This window comes from Enoplosus armatus, chromosome 4, assembly GCF_043641665.1.
Source record: "Enoplosus armatus isolate fEnoArm2 chromosome 4, fEnoArm2.hap1, whole genome shotgun sequence".
NCBI lineage: Eukaryota > Metazoa > Chordata > Actinopteri > Centrarchiformes > Enoplosidae > Enoplosus > Enoplosus armatus.
The window spans coordinates 23046504-23064459 of NC_092183.1; the positions used below are offsets into that span (position 1 = coordinate 23046504).

At 41.2% G+C, this 17956-nt stretch overlaps 1 protein-coding gene across 1 annotated transcript in view; it reads left to right on the forward strand.

Annotated features, from left to right (window-relative positions):
• Positions 1-16602, forward strand: part of tjp2b (tight junction protein 2b (zona occludens 2)) — a 51395-nt gene extending 34793 nt beyond the window's left edge. Inside the window, exons 13-23 of the mRNA XM_070903647.1 lie at positions 1449-1668; positions 5089-5273; positions 6113-6208; positions 6333-6412; positions 8803-9013; positions 9123-9223; positions 9828-10046; positions 12657-12764; positions 13085-13585; positions 14432-14517; positions 16346-16602. Of these exons, the coding sequence (XP_070759748.1) occupies positions 1449-1668; positions 5089-5273; positions 6113-6208; positions 6333-6412; positions 8803-9013; positions 9123-9223; positions 9828-10046; positions 12657-12764; positions 13085-13585; positions 14432-14517; positions 16346-16490 (1952 nt within the window). The 3' untranslated portion in view covers positions 16491-16602. The remainder of the gene's footprint in view (positions 1-1448; positions 1669-5088; positions 5274-6112; positions 6209-6332; positions 6413-8802; positions 9014-9122; positions 9224-9827; positions 10047-12656; positions 12765-13084; positions 13586-14431; positions 14518-16345) is intronic.
• The last annotated feature ends 1354 nt before the right edge of the window (positions 16603-17956 follow it).

The following is a 17956-nucleotide window of genomic DNA, read 5'->3' on the forward strand; positions in this document are numbered from 1 at the left end:
TCCTCTGATGAGAATGAGACCCTCAGTGTTGACCCTCCTGTTGTCTCTCAACCACCAGCAAACACACTACCTTCCAAAAATGGAAAGTTATTATGGTCCGTCTCCCCACTTGAACAACAGGGTAGACTTAGTGCTGCTAATGTTATAAAAATGGTTCCAGGCCCCACCAGATATGCTGCCAGCCATGTCCAAGACATAAAATCAGCATTTGAGCTCTTCATAACACCATCAATCGAAAAGGATATACCTGAGATGACAAATTTAGAGGGGAGGCGTGTGTATGGGGACAGTTGGAAAGACTTGGATATGACCCACTTGCAAGCCTACATTGGGTTGCTCATTTTGGCAGGAGTGTACAAGTCAAAAGGCGAAGCAACAGCAAGCCTTTGGGCTGCTGACACTGGCAGGGCAATATTTCCAGACACCATGTCTCTAAACACATTCCATGTTTTTTTCCTGTGTCATATGCTTTGATGACAGAGAAACAAGGCAGACGAGAGCGATTACCCTTTCTTTACAATCCAGGCCCCCACGTGACTGTGGATGAATGTCTGGTTGCATTTCGTGGGCGCTATCCCTTCAGACAATAATAATAATACATGTTACTATTCTTGATAACAGAAATTGTTTTTCATTCCAAATGTTATAGATAACAAAAATATGTACTTAGAAATAATATAAAGTACTATACTCATAGAACGTGGACTTACAGTACGTAACTAACGTTCTATATCATATAGGCTTCGTCGCTGAGTTCAGCTCACTGGGTTCGTCTGACTTCACGAGATGAAACAATAAGGGTTCCATGCCCAGTCACTATGCCATGCGTGATAGCGCATAGAACCCCATATGCACCCCAGTGGCACCGCACAGTAGAATACCTGACATTCTCCGTGAGGAGATGAAGGATGGGAACAAAATGGGAACAGTTGAAGATGTGCGAAGTTAAGAGTCCCCCTTATGACATAAAAGTGCACAGGCCCCGGATAGCCCCAGTCCAATTTAATCACTGGGTGTAATTGATACTTCAAAACTTTAGATCCACATTCAGGTCAAAAATAGCCAATTGGTTTAGTTTAGACAGACTATCCCATGATAATATTCCAGTGAGCTAAAATGATTGAAGTTGTATTTAGTATTTTTACATATACTGTGAATCTTTATGTATCAAAAAGTGCAGGTGATGGTCTGACACAGCTGCTTTAGACTGCCACCACTCAGAGCTCAATCCCAGCTGCAGAATCCAGCAGTGTCAACCTTCACTTGAATTTGGAGAAACATGATGGCCTCAATGCTTCAAACTAAGTCTAGTGGTCATCACTTTGTCTGAACCTCAGTCTAATATTTTACTATTGCTGCCTTCCCTCTTCTTTTCCTACATCCATCTTTGGCTCATTGTTTTTAATGCCTCTTTCTCTTCTCCTATCTCTCACTTTTTTTCTGTCTAGTGTATAATGACATCTTGGTGTCGGGGCGTGGAGACTCCTTCTTCATCCGGACCCACTTTGAGTATGAGAAGGAGACTCCACAGAGCCTGGCCTTTAGTCGAGGGGACATCTTCAAAGTGGTGGACACCCTCTATGACGGCAAGCTCGGCAACTGGCTGGCAATCCGTGTTGGCAAGGACAAGCAGCTGCTGGAGAAGGGCATCATCCCCAACAAGAGCAGGTAGGGCCATCGGCTGGTCCCCTTTTAGGGGCATACGAAGCCTATGAAGGTAGAAGACTGCTTCAGAGATAGTGCTTGTCACGTCATCTAACAGCATCTGAAACCCCCCTTTCCAAAGTGGGGGCTTTGTCCAACAATTTTTGAAATAGACAATGTGACCATCATGCCCACTATATGCAGCAACTGCCTGCATTAATAATCAAGTCGAGACTGCAAAGACCCACAAAGGTTGTTGGAGAGAGGTCAGGGAGGCACTGTGGTGGACCCAGGAGGAGACTATGGCAGCAGGCTTTTTACCTTTGAATGTGGACATTCAGGGTCTGACACCACGTTGTACATTCAATTGAAGCACACTGAGGCCGAGAGGGATGGATATAGAACTTGTTCTTCCTCCTTAGATGTGGAGGTCTACAAAGGATTAACCAGGGTTTTTCCTGCATCGAGGAAATTAACCATACCATCATCACCAGTTCCAAACGATAGCCTCACTGAGACCAAGGGCTACAATTACATGCTGATGTCCTGCAAAAGGCACAGTGAGTTTTTTTCCTCTAAAACAGGGTTACTCAAACTTTTGTAGTAAAGGTCCACACATGAATTTTAGATGAGGTCAGACGTACAGAACAGTGCCAGAAAATACACCAACATGAATAAATGTAAGAAAAGCATCACACATTCAACAGTGCATCATATAAAGTGAAACTGCACACGTCCAACAAAAAAGGTGGCAGGATTTAGTGACCAGTGCCTTGTGGGCACAACAGGTGTGACTACTAGTCCTAGTCTGGAATCCAGGGGCTCATGGGTGAAGCAGCTGCTGCAACAGTCCAAAGTTTCAGAGCTGGACTGCCTGTGGATGAATGCATATCTCTCCCTCCATTGCTTAGTTTTTTTTTTATTAACTTTCCTTTTCTTTGCACACAAGTCCTAATACCCGGAAATTAGTCAACATTTTTACTCTTCCAGTTCCTTGTCTCAAAATCAATGGGTTTTTTGAAGGGGCTTTTGGTTAGATGCCTTCAGGTCTGTGGTTAACTCAAGCTTAAGAGATTTTCACATTTTGTTTCACTGGTGAATTCTGAAGGATTTAGTTGTCTAAAAAAAAGCGATAGCTAACAAGTAGCTAAATAAGACTACAGTGGTTGTTGGGGACATCATGCTGAACATGCAGGGTGGCATTGGTCCAGTGGTTAGCACTGTTTGCAGCACTGCAGGGTAGAGTGGGTTGGGGGTTCGATCCCCAGCTCCCCCCGTCCACATGTGTCCACATCGTGTCCGTGAGCAAGACACTGAACCCTTAGTTGCTCCTTATGGAGGCCTGCACCTTGGTTGCCATCGGTGTGTGCATGAGTGAATGAGACCTGAACTGTAAAGCACTTTGGGAACTGTTCAAAAGCGCTATACAAGTGAAGACCATTTAACATTCATGCAAACTCATCTACTCACTAGTCTGCCTTTACAGCATCGTGGAGTTTATACTATATTATCTATCTATATTATCTTAAAAGTTGGAAGTTTAGTAGTGGTAACATTGAAGTAATACAACTGTGGTGTAGTTTGTTTATAGCCTAACATTAGCTTTTTACTCCTGACGATTGCATTTACTCTTCAACAATCAAAAAAGTGGTGTTAATTTGTGACATGCAGAACAAAACGTGTAAGTATCATAAACTTTTGATTGCCACAGATCTTATTTTCTGCAGTAATCCCAAATCCCATGGAAAATAAGCTTTTTGTTGAGGGAATCAGGGCAATGCTAACTTCTGGGTTGACCTACAAAAATACATCATCCTTGCACGACTCTATTTAACCAGAGTGAATACACACACAGCAAAGCAAAACAGCACTGTGTAGTCACATACCTATTGTACTGTGCATTTACTGCACATCTTCCACCCTGGTTTGATTTGCAGTCTGGTCCACATGTGGACCTTGGTCTGGAGCTATAGAATATATCAATATTGTAGTATAAAATCAGGAATTATATCCTCACATACAGTGTAAATGTTTCCCAGCATTTCCTATACATATATTTTAGCCCTGCTGCTGAACCACTGACAGTAACACATTCAAGGATTGTGCGAGCAGATAAGCAGGTGACACTTTCTCTGGGACTGCAGTAAATTAACTTGAATGTCTTGGATCTGTGACAAACCTGGTGAGCTTTCAGATAGTGGATTAGATAGGTCTGTCCTGGCTACAGGCCAGCTGCTGGCTATCTGAAAAGACCGAATGTCACATCAGACGTCTGTCCAGCTAACCATTCATCTCCTCTCTTATCTTTTCCTCCATCACCACTCTCTCCTGTTTCATCCAGCTTCTAATCTCTGAGCATCCTCTCCGCTGTCTTCACTCTTTCTCCTCCACATTATGCTTGCTCTTTGAGTCCTCTTGTCCTCTGAATGTCTCTCATTAACAAGCCTTCCTTTAACGGCACAAAATTAGGAAGAAAGATAGTCTAAATAATCATCTCCATCTCAGCTTTTTTTTACAATCCAAGATGGCGCCGTGGATGGCTGCCTCGGTTGGAGCGCATTGTTTTGCCTTGTTTTGTTTGTAAATAAATTATTCTGGTCACTGCACTGTTTGTTAATTATCATATCTTATCTTATTTTTATTCTTATTCTTATTTTACCTTTTATATTCTACTTATTTGTTATCAAAACAATAGCACCTTCAGACCACAGCAAATTCCTTGTAATGTATGTTACTTGGCAATAAACAGTTTCTGATTCTGATTCTGAGCTTGAGAGACTATGAGCCTTAGCACGTTCCTCAGCAGAAACAATCAGGACGAATCAAAATACTTACATGAAAATATATACTTTATTTAATATTTTTTATAAAAATACCTTTTAAGTATAAAGGAGATATGAGAGAAATATGCCAAATCAGACTGGCATATTCAGATGGTAAATGTTAAATGGTCTTCACTTATAGCGCTCTTCAACCGTAACGTGTCCCAAAGCGCTTTACAGATCAGGTCACATTTACCCATTCACACACCGATGTCGAACAAGCTACCATGCAAGGTGCTGGTCTCCGTCGGGAGCAAGTTAGGGTTCAGTGCCATGCTCAAGACACTTCGACATGATGGGGAGAGCCAGGGATCAAACCTCAAACCCGTTGTCCGCTGCTCCACCTCCCAGTGCTAACCACTGTGCCACCATGCCGCCGCCCAGGCATTTCAGATCTGTGAAAATGAACTACAATTAGTTTCTATTACAGTTTGATGCACTATCAAGTTTCAGAACTGGCTTTACACATGAACATCTCTCTCTCTCTATATATATATATATATATATATATATATATATATATATATGAAGTCTCATGAGATAACTTTGGTGCTATATAAATAAAATATAAAATTGAATTGAATAATGAATGGATTTGTGACAGGTGTATTTGTCCTATCAGAGCGGAGCAGATGGCCAGTGTCCAGAGTTCTCATAAAGCTGTTGCGGGCGATCGAGCTGACTTCTGGCGGTTGCGAGGCCAACGTTCTGTGAAGAGGAAGGACCTGAGGAAGAGCAGAGAAAACCTGAGCAGTCAGAGCCTGGCCACCCGCTTCCCAGCATACGAACGAGTGGTGCTCCGAGAAGGTGGGTGGAACACCTGCTTTAGGTTGATTGTCTATATCTCTGTTTATGAAAAAATAATTGTATACATGATTTGTTATTGACTTACACCTGAAACCTCATGTTTGTCAATGTGATGAGGCATTAAAAAGAATCTCTTCTGAGGTCTAGAAATAGGGACCATCTAGATCACAGAGGTGGATTGTATATTGTAATATAGTTGTCCATAGGCTCAACTGTCACCATTATGTGACGTGTTTTGTTTTTTCCTGGCTAGAAGTATGTAGAAGCTTTTCTAGGATACTCAAAAAAGAGATTCAGCTGATCCAGTTTTGGGCGGATATTACAGGGGGGCACGGGGGGTAATTTTAAATATATAATAATGGATTGAAAGCACTTTATAGATGCACAACAATGTGTTTTTAAGTTTCAAAAGATTGTTGGTAACCTTTTGCTGGTGGGCTGCCTCAGCGAAAAACAATCACAAAAGAAAACAAAACTTTCGGCAATCAATAATCTGATCCACTTCCTCAATACGTATGTTGCTGTGCAACGCGTTTGTCATTCTACCCACAAAGCCAAATTATCTGCCCTTGTATTTAAGACTTCTGACCGATGTATATGCATGGCTAATATTATAATCTGATTTTAGCTATTCACAGATACATTGAATGAGCTAATATATCTTGTTTTAAAAATTGAATATTGGAAAGATATATTGTTTTATGTTTTTTTTGTGACAGGGGTGTGTTTGTGTGTGTTTTGGTGTCCATGGGCCTCCAGAACTGGCCAACAATATGTAAATTATATAAATTATGTTATAAACTGTGAGCAACACTGTAATCAACAGTGTGTTGTTGCAGCTGGTTTCCGGCGTCCTGTGGTGCTGTTCGGCCCCATCGCTGATGCTGCTAATGAGAAACTGGCCTCTGAGATGCCCGACCTGTTTGTTGTTGCCAGTGAGTCTCTGCCAACCTCTTTCTGTCCATGTGTTTGTGTGTGAAAGTCTTCCTTCATTATTGAATAGATAGTCCTAATATTGCTTCAAATGATCTTTTAATTTTTTCTGTGTTCTCATGTTAGAAACCGAGCCGAAAGACGCTGGCTCTGAGAAGTCCTCAGGAGTAGTTCGTCTGAACACCATCCGACAAATCATCGAGCAGGTACCCACTCGTTTACACACACGTAAAATATCAATCTATGTCATGTCCAATACATTCATTTTGGGGAAAGAACTATTAAAGTTCATCAATCTGTATCCCTGAAATGGTAGATTTAAAGGATCTTGTCAAACAACTACCTGAAGTATAGCATAACCAACGCCTGAACAATTACATATAATACATCACAGCAGCAGCTCAATTCAATTTTATTTATATAGCACCAAATCATAACAGAAGTTATGTCAGGGCACTTTACATACAGACCAGGTCTACGTACTCTTTATAATATTATTTACAGGGACTCAACAGTTCCAAACATGAGAAAGCACTTGCCGACAGTGGCAAGGAAAAAATTATGAAAAGGAAGTGATAAATTCCTGTGATGAATGAGCTAATCTGAGCATAAACCCAATTTTGCAGGTTTTCAAACATGCAGTCCAGTAACAAAATGTGATATGTACAGATTCTTGCACATTCCTCACGTTACCCAGAGCTCCAAGCAGTTGGTTTGTAAAAAATATTGATTGAAAGGAATGTCAATAAAGAATTTAGAATAAAGGAATAGAGATACAGCTCTATTTCGCAGTAGAGCCTCCAGGCTAGCTACTGTTCTGCTAGGTTCTGTAACTCAAATCATTTTTTAATTTAGGTCGTCTTTTATCTTTCTTCAAAAAATGAAATGTGCTCCTGGGGTTTACTATCCCTAGCATAAGATAAATACTACAGACTTTGATATTACAAGTTGAAACTTTCATGATTGAACTGTCTTTTAGTTCCGTTTGGGCTCTTTGCAGACAGATATCACTGCTGCTCAGTAGATGGGTACCAACAATATTCTGGGCAGTTTCAGAACCCGTAATCACACACTGCAGAGGGCCTGCTCATCCCTTGTCAGTTTGAAATGTTTCCTGTCAGGATGCTTTCTGTTGCTCCTCTGTAAAAGTTAACCAGAATTTAGCACAGGAATTTGGTAAGGAATTTGGCCAAAAACTGCATACTTTATGCAACTGATTGTGGAATCTAAAGGAAACAGCCCTCTCTCTGGAACAGACTTGCTTAAAGTACAGTCAATGAAAATCAATAACGGCGCACGAAGTAAACGATTTAGTGATTAGCACTGACAGAGTCATTTATTAATTACTTCACTTAATCAATGTAGGAGCTTGTTGAACATTTTGAACCAGAAAAATTACCTCAGGTTATTATGACTGCAATCTTTTGCGTTGGATACTGCAATTATCAAAACATACAGTGCCATCCTGATCAAACTTATAACGCATCTGATAAAACCCCTCCATCAGAATTGGAAACAGCAGCCCAAGTAAGCAATCATAGACCAATTTCCATCCTACTCCCTTTTTCAATGGTCCTGGAAAAAGTTATTGCAGAACAACTAGTGGACCACCTTGAAAGCAACAAACTTGTGCATCCTAAACAATCCTAAACTTTAGATTTAGGCCAGGGTACTCAACCGAAAAGGCCAACTGTAACATCAACCTCACTGAAAACATCAAGAGCTCACTAGACAAGGGTAATGTAGTGGGAGCTGTGTTTTTAGACCTCAAAAAGACTTCTGACACCATGAACCATGACATACTTCTGAACAAATGTAGTACCTTATAACTTTTCAGAGCAAGCAACTGGCTGGTTTGCATCATATCTCGAATGTAGAGAGCAAATCAATGAAAAATATTCAATCCGATGATCCAGAATGGGACCTCTGCGTTTCAGCTTATATGAAAATGATTTGCCATCATGCTGAAGAACTGGTTGTCAAACGTAACTGATGACACAGTCCTTTTCGTATCAGCTAAAATCCCCTGTGTAGCAGCAGAGACATTAACAATGGAGGCTGTATCCCAATGGCCCAAAAATGATCATCTAACCCTGAATCTTGAAAGACTTGAAAAGACTGTGTCAATGTGTTTTTCCATGAGAGCGAAAGCACAAGATAAGCTTACAATCAAAATTGATCAAGAGGAAATAAAGGAAGTTTTTAGGTGTCATTTTGGAATCCCAACTCAAATTTGACCTTTGAACACATTAAAAAGACAGGCAAATATAGACTATTACGTAGACATTTATACTATTGTCTTACTGTATGGAGCCAGGTTTCACAGGCAACTGCAAAACCCATCACATCAATATACAAGCACTGAAAATAATGGATCAAAAATTGGTAATGATGATATGTTATTACCTTTTTAAACAGAAAAGCCTAACCAGTGACAGGGGTCGCAAATTAGCCTTGGCTAGACATCCTATATGCAACACATCTGTATCATGTTATTGTAACCTGTTAGAATGTTTTTTGCATTGTCCCTGAGAAATAAACTAATAAATAAAATAAATCACCATTACCTCGTGTCCCCATTTCTTACACCACACAGGACAAGCATGCCCTGCTGGATGTGACACCAAAGGCAGTGGACACCCTGAACTACACCCAGTGGTACCCCATTGTCATCTTCTTCAACCCAGACAATAAGCACGGCATCAAGGCCATGAGACAGAGGATCGTCCCCAACTCCAACCGCAGTGCCCGCAAACTCTACGAACAGGCCATCAAACTGAGAAAGACCTGCTCTCACTTATTCACTGGTACAGTCAACACACATGTGTCAGGTGTAATGAACAGTAGTACTGCTGTAGCTGTATATTTGCCGTTATTTGAGTGTGTATGCTAAGGTTGGATGGTTTTGTCATCCAGCCACCATTGATCTGAACTCAGCCAACGATGCCTGGTATGGCAGCGTCAAAGACTCCATCAGAGAGCAGCAGATGCAGGCTGTCTGGGTTTCTGACGGCAAGGTAAACACACACACACACACACACACACACACACACACACATTGATCTCACCGGCTTCCCCTGTGTACTTCAGTCAGGCATAACAAGGAAATTGATTCCCCCATAGATCCTCTTCCAAATTATACTGATGGGTGTTTCCATTATTTTGTCCACCCCAGTTTCAGTACCAATGAGTATCCCCAGTATCAACGAAGGTAGGCTAAATAACAGAAACACATCTCTCTATAACTCTATAATGCAATTCAGTTCAACAGCAGCACAAACTACATCCTCCAAAATTATCCTACGGTTGAATCAGCACATCTCTGAAACAGTTTCAACACAAACTGGACAGACAGAGCCCTCATGAAGGAGGATTTATTACAGGACTGTTGGATTAGACTGCATTAGTTTTAGTGACTGCCCTTCTACCTTCCTGTCACCTTTATAGCAGCCAACTGTGTGTGCACTCTGAGCATGCTCACTGTGTGTCTTCCTACTTCCTGCCAGTAGTGCTCTACAGCTCGGCTCTGTTTGTCTTTCTTTCTTCTCTCTTGTTTTCGTGCTATCCGTCTGTCCATCCTTCCTTCCTGTACACCCAAGATCCACCATGTGTCTCTTCTAGCTGGAGGGAGTAGAGAGTGATCTGGACTGCCAGGACGTGGAGCGTCTGTCCTTCCTGTCCGCCATGTCCGCCGACTACCTCAGCATGGACAGCCGGTTGACCTCCGACCTGGATGACACAGCCGACGAGGGCGGGGCCTACACTGACAATGAGCCAGATGTGGATACAATGCACATCTCCGCCATCAGCCGCTCGTCTGAACCTGTCACAGCTGAGGAGGTCAGAGTGAAACACACAAACACAAACACACACAAAAGCTTCCTTACAGCTAGTGTGTAATTTTGTAACTTTTATTTATTCAGGGAGTGACCTGCTGATCACTACTGTGCTGTACTGCAGCATCCTCTCACCTTGAAAATGTCTTTTATCACAGAGAAGATTTTTTACTGAGATTATCTCCAGTTGAAAACAGTTCATTAATATGTTTTTATTGACCCCCAGCGCAGTATTGGGAAGTAGTATTGTGTTTTTTTGAGGTACTTGTACCTCATGTAAGTATAGGTCTCAATATGCTTCAAACTAACTAGTTTGCATGAAGTGTCATCTAACCGCATCTAAAGTGTTTATATGTCTTATAAATGGCCACGCTTGCAAGGTGACAACCCTGCTATCGTAGAGAGGAGCGAAATGCAATGAATCGTACAAATGGGATTAATGCTGCACACTTTCCGACAAAGACATTCATGGTGTAGCACAAAAAGTTACATATGCTGTCTATGTAAAATGTGAATCTGCAAAGTCAGTAGTAACTATGTCTGTCAGTTAAATGTAGTGGAGTAAAAAGTACAATATTTCGCTATGAAATATAGTGGAGTAGAAGGATGAATTAGTAATAGTAGTAGTATTACAAGTTTATTTGTAAAGCACCTTTCAAAAACATAGCAATTCAAAGTGCTTTACATAAGACATAAAAATGCATTAAAACAAGACAGAAAAGAAACTAGACAATATAAAAAGGCTATAAATAGACTTTAAAAATAAGAAAATAAAATAAAAAGATAAAAAATAAGACAAAATTTAATTAAATGCAAGATGTGAAGAAATGGCCTCAAATCTGTTTTAATAAAAGGCAGGTGTAAACAGAAAAGTTTGAAGCATTGATTTAAAAGAACTGAGAGCTGGAGCAGACCTCAGTTCTCTGGGAGTTTGAACACTGCTTCTCCATGTTTAGCTTTGACCCTGGGGACAATAAGCTGACCTGTTCAAAATGTAGTAGAAGTTAAGAAATGTATTTGGGCCCTAAACTATTCAGTTCTTTATAGAATACTGCAGGGATGATGTATTTTTGTAGGACAACCCGAAAGTTAACATCGCCCTGGTTCCCCCGACAAAAAGCCAGTGGGATTTTTCAATTGGCTTTTGGATTATTGCAGAAAATAAACTCAGTGGCAAGGACGATCTTCACAAATGAACACCAATTTATGATTTTTGAAGCGTAATTGCAGTCGCCAGAAGTAAAGAGCTAACGTTAGGCTGTAAACAAACTACACCATGATCGCATGACTTCAACGCCACCACCACTAAGCTCCTACTTACCTCTTCTACAAAAGCCGATTCCTCTTAGCATGACCTGATCTAGCTAGTGGTCATGGCTGTGTCAATTGCCAATCTCACATCCTTTTTCAATGACGACCGAAAAAAGCAAGAACTGCAACAATGTACAGCCGGCTAGATGCTGGTCTATTTACCAGTGCTAGCATGAGGGACAAGGTCCATCGAGTGTCTGTGAGTGAAGTTAGCAAGAGAGAGAGGAGTATAATGTATTAATTTTATAAGTGAATTTAGTAAATTCAGTAAATGAGCTCCACTACTTATCAGCCAGGGTCAGCAGGCTTTTCCTGATAAGGCCTCAAGCTACTTTTTATCTGAAGCACCTATTAACTGTCTTGGCTAATTATTAAGTGCTATGTGATAATATGTATTTGTTGAAGGACATTTCAGACGTATGCTTTCAGCCTGATACACACTTCATTTCTCTACATTTTCCTCCTTTCACTCTCAGGGTGGTGCTGCCATCTGGAGTGCAGGCAGGGCATTACAGCTTCAAGCCTGCCAGGGCAGGAAAATACAATTAGAGGTAGCCTCTGTACAGTTGTTGTATACTTAACCAGAAAATTAGGTGACACCATCTTTAGAGTCTACAGATACAATTGGATCTACAATGTATTGCATTTACTTCTATAATGTACTACGCATCAGAAGAGTTGTTAACAGTCTTTCGAGCATCTGAAGTTATTCTGTACATCTGAGTTACTAAGTTAAGATACACCTGTGCAATCTAATTTTATTTTACACCCCCATGCACAGTATATATACAGTATATACATTGCAGTATACAAAGCAAAACCCCCGAGTCTCCCCATCCACCGTTACCCAGTGTCCCTTTCCTTCTTATTAACCCCACACTTCCACCGGCCTGGCCGAAACTACATAACTAACTACATAAACTACAATAACATAAACATGTAAAACAAATAAGTTACAAAAGAACAATACAGAACAAATAATTATAGTCATCATCATCAAAAAAAGAAATCACATATAGTGCGACGACACAGCTGTGATACAAAAAATTGAAATACCCAATGTTTGAAAATATAAATCATTTTCATGGATAATTCTGAGATCAGACTGTTGCCAAACTGAACCAAATTCAGGTTATTTAAGTGCATCTTAACAGTCCGAATGAAGGGAACGCTGAGTCTTTGAGGCTTTAGTGACACACCAACCCTGTCATGGTCCTGCCCGCTGACCTGTCCTGTGTACTGTATGGATGTGTACAATGTGTGTGTGTGTGTGTGTGGTGTGTGTGTGTGTGTGTGTGTGTAGATATTGCGCAGGTACAGTCCAGACATCAGGAGTCGCATGAGGAAAATCAGCAGCCGGGAAGTTCACAACAGGTCCAGCCCTCCACCTGTCTTCTTACCAGACAACAAGGTGATGGACACATACAGTATAATATAATCCTCAGAAAACACTGTGATGTTGTCCTTAAGCAATGTAAACCACCCTGGGTTCTGGAAAGATGGGAATTCTTCCTGACTTCTTATACAATTATGAATAATGAACAGATTAATTTATATTGAAAATAATATTCACTATCCAATCATTATCCACCTTTGTTTGGGTAGTAGTTTACATGGTTTTGTTTATTATAAAAGTCAGACTGGGCTTTTTCTAAAAAATATCAGACAACTGTGAGTACTATGCACTGTAAGTATCTGTTCTGTCTCTTAACGCTTCCCCTCCTTGGTCAGGTGAAACTGTCTCTGAGGGATGATCCCATCCTCCTATCAGGCTCCATCAACCTACTCCATCACCACCGTCAACACCACCCTCAAACCCCCAACTCCAGCCAAAGTTATGATTCTCCCTCCAGCAGCAGCCCTGCCAGCAGCAACAACGACCCTCCACCACCCATCTCCCATTCTGCTGCCTCCTCTGGCCCGCTGCCCGCACCTCCAGCTCACCACTTCAACTCCTGCGGCCAACTGCGGCCTGTGGGAGCGCCCCACCGCCCCCCCACGCCCAAGCCCAGCAGCTGCGGGAGTACGGCAGAGGCTGATGTTCACTCACCTGTGGCTCTGCCCAGTGTGACTGTGGCAGCCTGTAGGCAGCAAGAGGTGGCAGCAGGGGATAGCCCTGTGGAAGATCCATCCACAAAGTCCCTCCTGGGAAAGATCAAGGCCTTCGAGAAGATGGATCACTTTGCCCGAGTCCGAAGGATGCTGGAAGTGCAGGAGGCGCAAAATGCCAGGGTAGGCATAGCTCAATGTTCCCATTAGTCATCTGCACTATCATAAGGTATACTAGAGCAACAACAAGAGCATATCCCAGCACATTTTATTGTTCATGTAAGCACAACACACTAGGTGCAAATGGGTTGGGTGAAGTGAAATATGAATTAGATTAGGGTAGTGATTAAACATTATTCTCTTGGTCAGTCACATCACTTGGTTCATACCCTGTTGCACCAGTTACAGTGGCTTGATGACCAAACCAATTAAGTGGGAGACAGTTGTTGTCCATGATGTGCAGAGAATTAAGGCATAAATATTTGACATCGCATCTGGAGGGATGATAATTAAACTTTTAATAAGGTATGGCAGATTATTAAAGATTTAATTAAGAGAGTAGTCTCCTACAGAGCCTCCAAAGTCCCAAAAGAGGATATAATTGATACAGTATATTAGATCTATCTACTGGCACATCATAGTAACCTGTGCGCACAAGATCCATATCTATACATTTTTTTCATTTTCAAGTTTGATAATGTCTAGCCTGTGACAGAACCTGAGGCTTTATTGGGCTTCATCTCAGCTTCCTGGAGACACAAAAGGCTTTATACAACTATTTTCACATATGCAGTAGTACTCCCCAAGACCTGGAAACACATGTATGTGTAAAATGGAATTCCTTTTTAAAACGATATGTGCTCCATATCTTATCCTTCCAGGGCTGGTCTCAGTTTCATGTCTGAGAGGCACTGATTTGAGCTTCGTGGTCAACTGATGCTTATCATGTTTTATTGAGACATATGACAGAAATTGAATTTGTTTGGATACCAGTCACAACAGGCTTTAATCAACTAATCTGTTTTCCAGTTGGAAATTGCTCAGAAGCACCCAGACATCTATGCTGTTCCTCTGAAGACACCCAAGCTGGATCACAGTCGCCCACAGCCTATCGGGTAGGCTCACTACTGCCACGACTGTTTCCAAGCTCCGCTGTGAGTGTGTTTGTCAGAGTGTTTGTGTCTCTGCAGTGTTTGCTGAAGTCCCAGTTTACAAGATATCACTGATAGTGCAGCCTGAGAGGCTTGTATTGTTAGGGACTGTACTACTGTACTTACCGTAGTTGTGTGCACACAGTTTTCCTGTACATTGAGGGATTATAACTGACATTTCAGGTACACTCACTTTGAGTTTGACCTTCACATAAAGTGGTTTAGAGAATCTGGATAAACTGGTTTGGTTGATTTGTTTCCAACCTGTCTGATCATCTGTCTGCTTGGGTTTCGTGATCCATTAGACCAGGGGTGTCAAACTCATTTCACATCGCGGGCCGCATATGGCCTAGGAAGATGTCAAGTGGGCCGGACCATTAAAATTGTAGCATACTCAGCTATAAATAACAAAAATGTCATGTCTTTCCTTTGTTTTAGTGTAAAGAAGTACAAGAACATTAGGAAAAACTTGATATTTAATGAACTATTCTTTTACAAAACATTTCATGAAACACCTCAGATTTCTTTAGAGAAACGTGCAATTTACTTTTATCATTCACATGTATGCATTGCAACTGATCCCAACTGATGCGGCGTGTCTTCTACTCTGACCAAAACAGTGCGCCCCTAGCGGATAATTCTTGAAAAGCATTTAATTAAAAAAATTAAATCCAAGTCTTTTATGGATTTTTTCACTTTCAAATTCATCCTGCGGGCCTGATAGAACCTCCGTATGTTTGACACCCCTGCATTAGACGAACACAATGACATTGTTGCTAAAGCCTTTGCTTTAGCAACAATGTCATTGTGTTCCCAGATCTCAGCAATTAACTTGATGAGTACAATGATATCATAACTGATAGAAAAGATGATCGAATGGTTTAATAACACTCAAAGAGGAGAAATTTTATTTTGATATAATGTCATACAGGGTAGGAAAAGCCTCCCTATCAAATGGGTTAAGAGCAAGGCAAGTGTCTATAGAATGTGTGTTGGGCCTTCTGGAAAACAAGGTTTCTGGCCCTGCACATAATGCCTAATTTGCAGGTATCTTGCGAAGTGTGTTTTTTTTTGTTTAACAAAACTGATATGCAATAGTGTTATCAATAAAAAGTTCTTTAGAATATTTACGGCCTTTCCTAAAACAAAAAAGATTGAAAAAGATTGTATCCTGTATTGAAGATGTAAAAGCAATCGGGCTTAGTAATGAAAGAAACTTTTTGTGGTTCACAACAGGGTTGGTAGAAAATTAGGTAAAAGCTAAAGGAAGCGCAAGAAATTTGGTCACAGGCAACATATTTCACTTTAAAACAAAATTGTCTACCTCTTAGTGGTGCTAAATGTGGAGTCAGGGATGAGCAATTTTGAATGGAAAATAGGATACATCGTCAGGGACCCATGAATGTTTGTACATGATTTAATAAATAATAATCAGATGTCAAGCTATTTCACTGAATAAGTGAAAACTTTGACCTGCTAGTGGCGCTAAAGGCATTTCCAAGTAAATAGAATTTCACGCCAATCCATCCAGTAGTCAAGATATTTCACTCAGAACCACACATGTCAACCTCATGGTGGTGCTAGAGAAAAAGTCAGGGGATCACCATCAGTAGCATACATCCTCTGGGAACCATGAAAGTCTGCACACCATTTCATGGCAATCAATCCAATAGTTGTGAACGAAGTGATGGACCGACTTTGCTGGATCGCCATAGTTTTACCAAATGAATCTCAAGCTAAACTAGAAGTGGGGCAAGACTCAGTGGTGCTTGTGTTTTCTGTGTCCCTCCAGCTCCAGCTCCCGTCCTGAACCCCAGACTCCTCCGTCCTCCAAGGAGGGACATCCCTTCTACCCCAGCCCAGAGGAGGCAGAGGAGGAGGCAGTGCCGGGATATTACACCGCCAACTCCTACCAGTACCAGGACACTGAACTGTAGGGTCAGCACACAACAGCTGTGCCAGCCCTCAGCTTCCTGGACATACATGTACACATACACTGCTTATGCAGTATATTTACACACTTACCATTCCATTATGCCCTGCACAAGTAAGCTGCTGACTTTGAACTAACTCTTGCTTCTTTGATATTGAGGAGAAAAAAAACGTTTTGTTTGCTTCAAGAAAGTTAAAGCAATCTGTACTATCCATTCGGATGGGAACACACTGTCTTCACTTTACTTTTTATGTTGTATTTGATTGTTTCTTTCTTATGTATCACTTTTAATGGTCAAAACTGAGTGACTAGGAACCACTTGTTTTCTTGCCTATGCAACTCTTCAGTTTGTGCACAGCAACTGAAACCTATTGCCACGGGTTTTGCCCTCACAGAAACCTCTACAAACCCCAAAACCCGCAATGCGCTTTATCACATCCATCCCTTTCTTTTTTAAGCTCCTATTTTTGCCAGCTATGATCAGCAAAAGTTACGTATATATTATTACATACAGCATATATATATATATCTAAAGTCAAGTGTTTATACTCTGTCTTTGCATTCCTTCGTATATGACAATGCCTGTGTATACATACAGTATATATCTATATATATTCTATCTAGTAACACTGGAAATTGTTACAGTTTTTTGAAGTGCCTTTTACTTTGTTAGTTTCATGAGGTTTGGGTTGTCTTTCCTTCGCCCCTCAGCCACCCAACTGTACTAAAACCTCTGCTGCTGTCAAGCTTAAAGGGAAACCAGGGAACCAGTGTCACCAAAACCTTAATCCTGCCCCCACACACTGTACTGTCTGCTGTCAAATCCTGTGACAAAAGAAACGAACAAAAATACAGTGGGCCTCCACATCCTGCAGCCAGTCCTATCTGCCATGTTTAAGAGCAGTGTCTGATCTCTAGTTCAATAAAAAGAACAATATCAGTCTAACACCAGTTTGAAATTTTAAATTGAGATAATTGGAGTTGGTCAAAGTTGTAATCTGTAAAGGCGCGGTCACTCCAGCAATAAAACAGCCACATTTCTAGGCAAATCAATTACTTTTAATGGAATCAGCACAATCAGTGGACTAGCTCGCAGGGGCAAAGTAATTCTGCGCAAATCGCTGTGGGCCGCAGGAATGTTTTTTTGTTGAAGCACCACGGTTGGACACTAAGGTAAATTGGCAGCAAGGCTGACTCACCACTCTCTCGCCAGCTCTCCTTATACATCCATGAGTTAGATTGCCAGCTACAGTAGGTTGTCAACTGGTCCTGTGATTATTAAAGTCATAATGTCACCAAGCTTCTAGCACCACCTATTTTACAAGGATGTGCGATGAATTTTGCTGTGCCACTTTCTGGTGTGACTGGGCCTTAAGCTTTTTTCTTACGTTTTTTTTATTGTCTTTGGTGCTCAGCATTCATTGCTATGCTGTTTTTGCACTGTACCTCCCAGCCAGAAATGATTTGCCA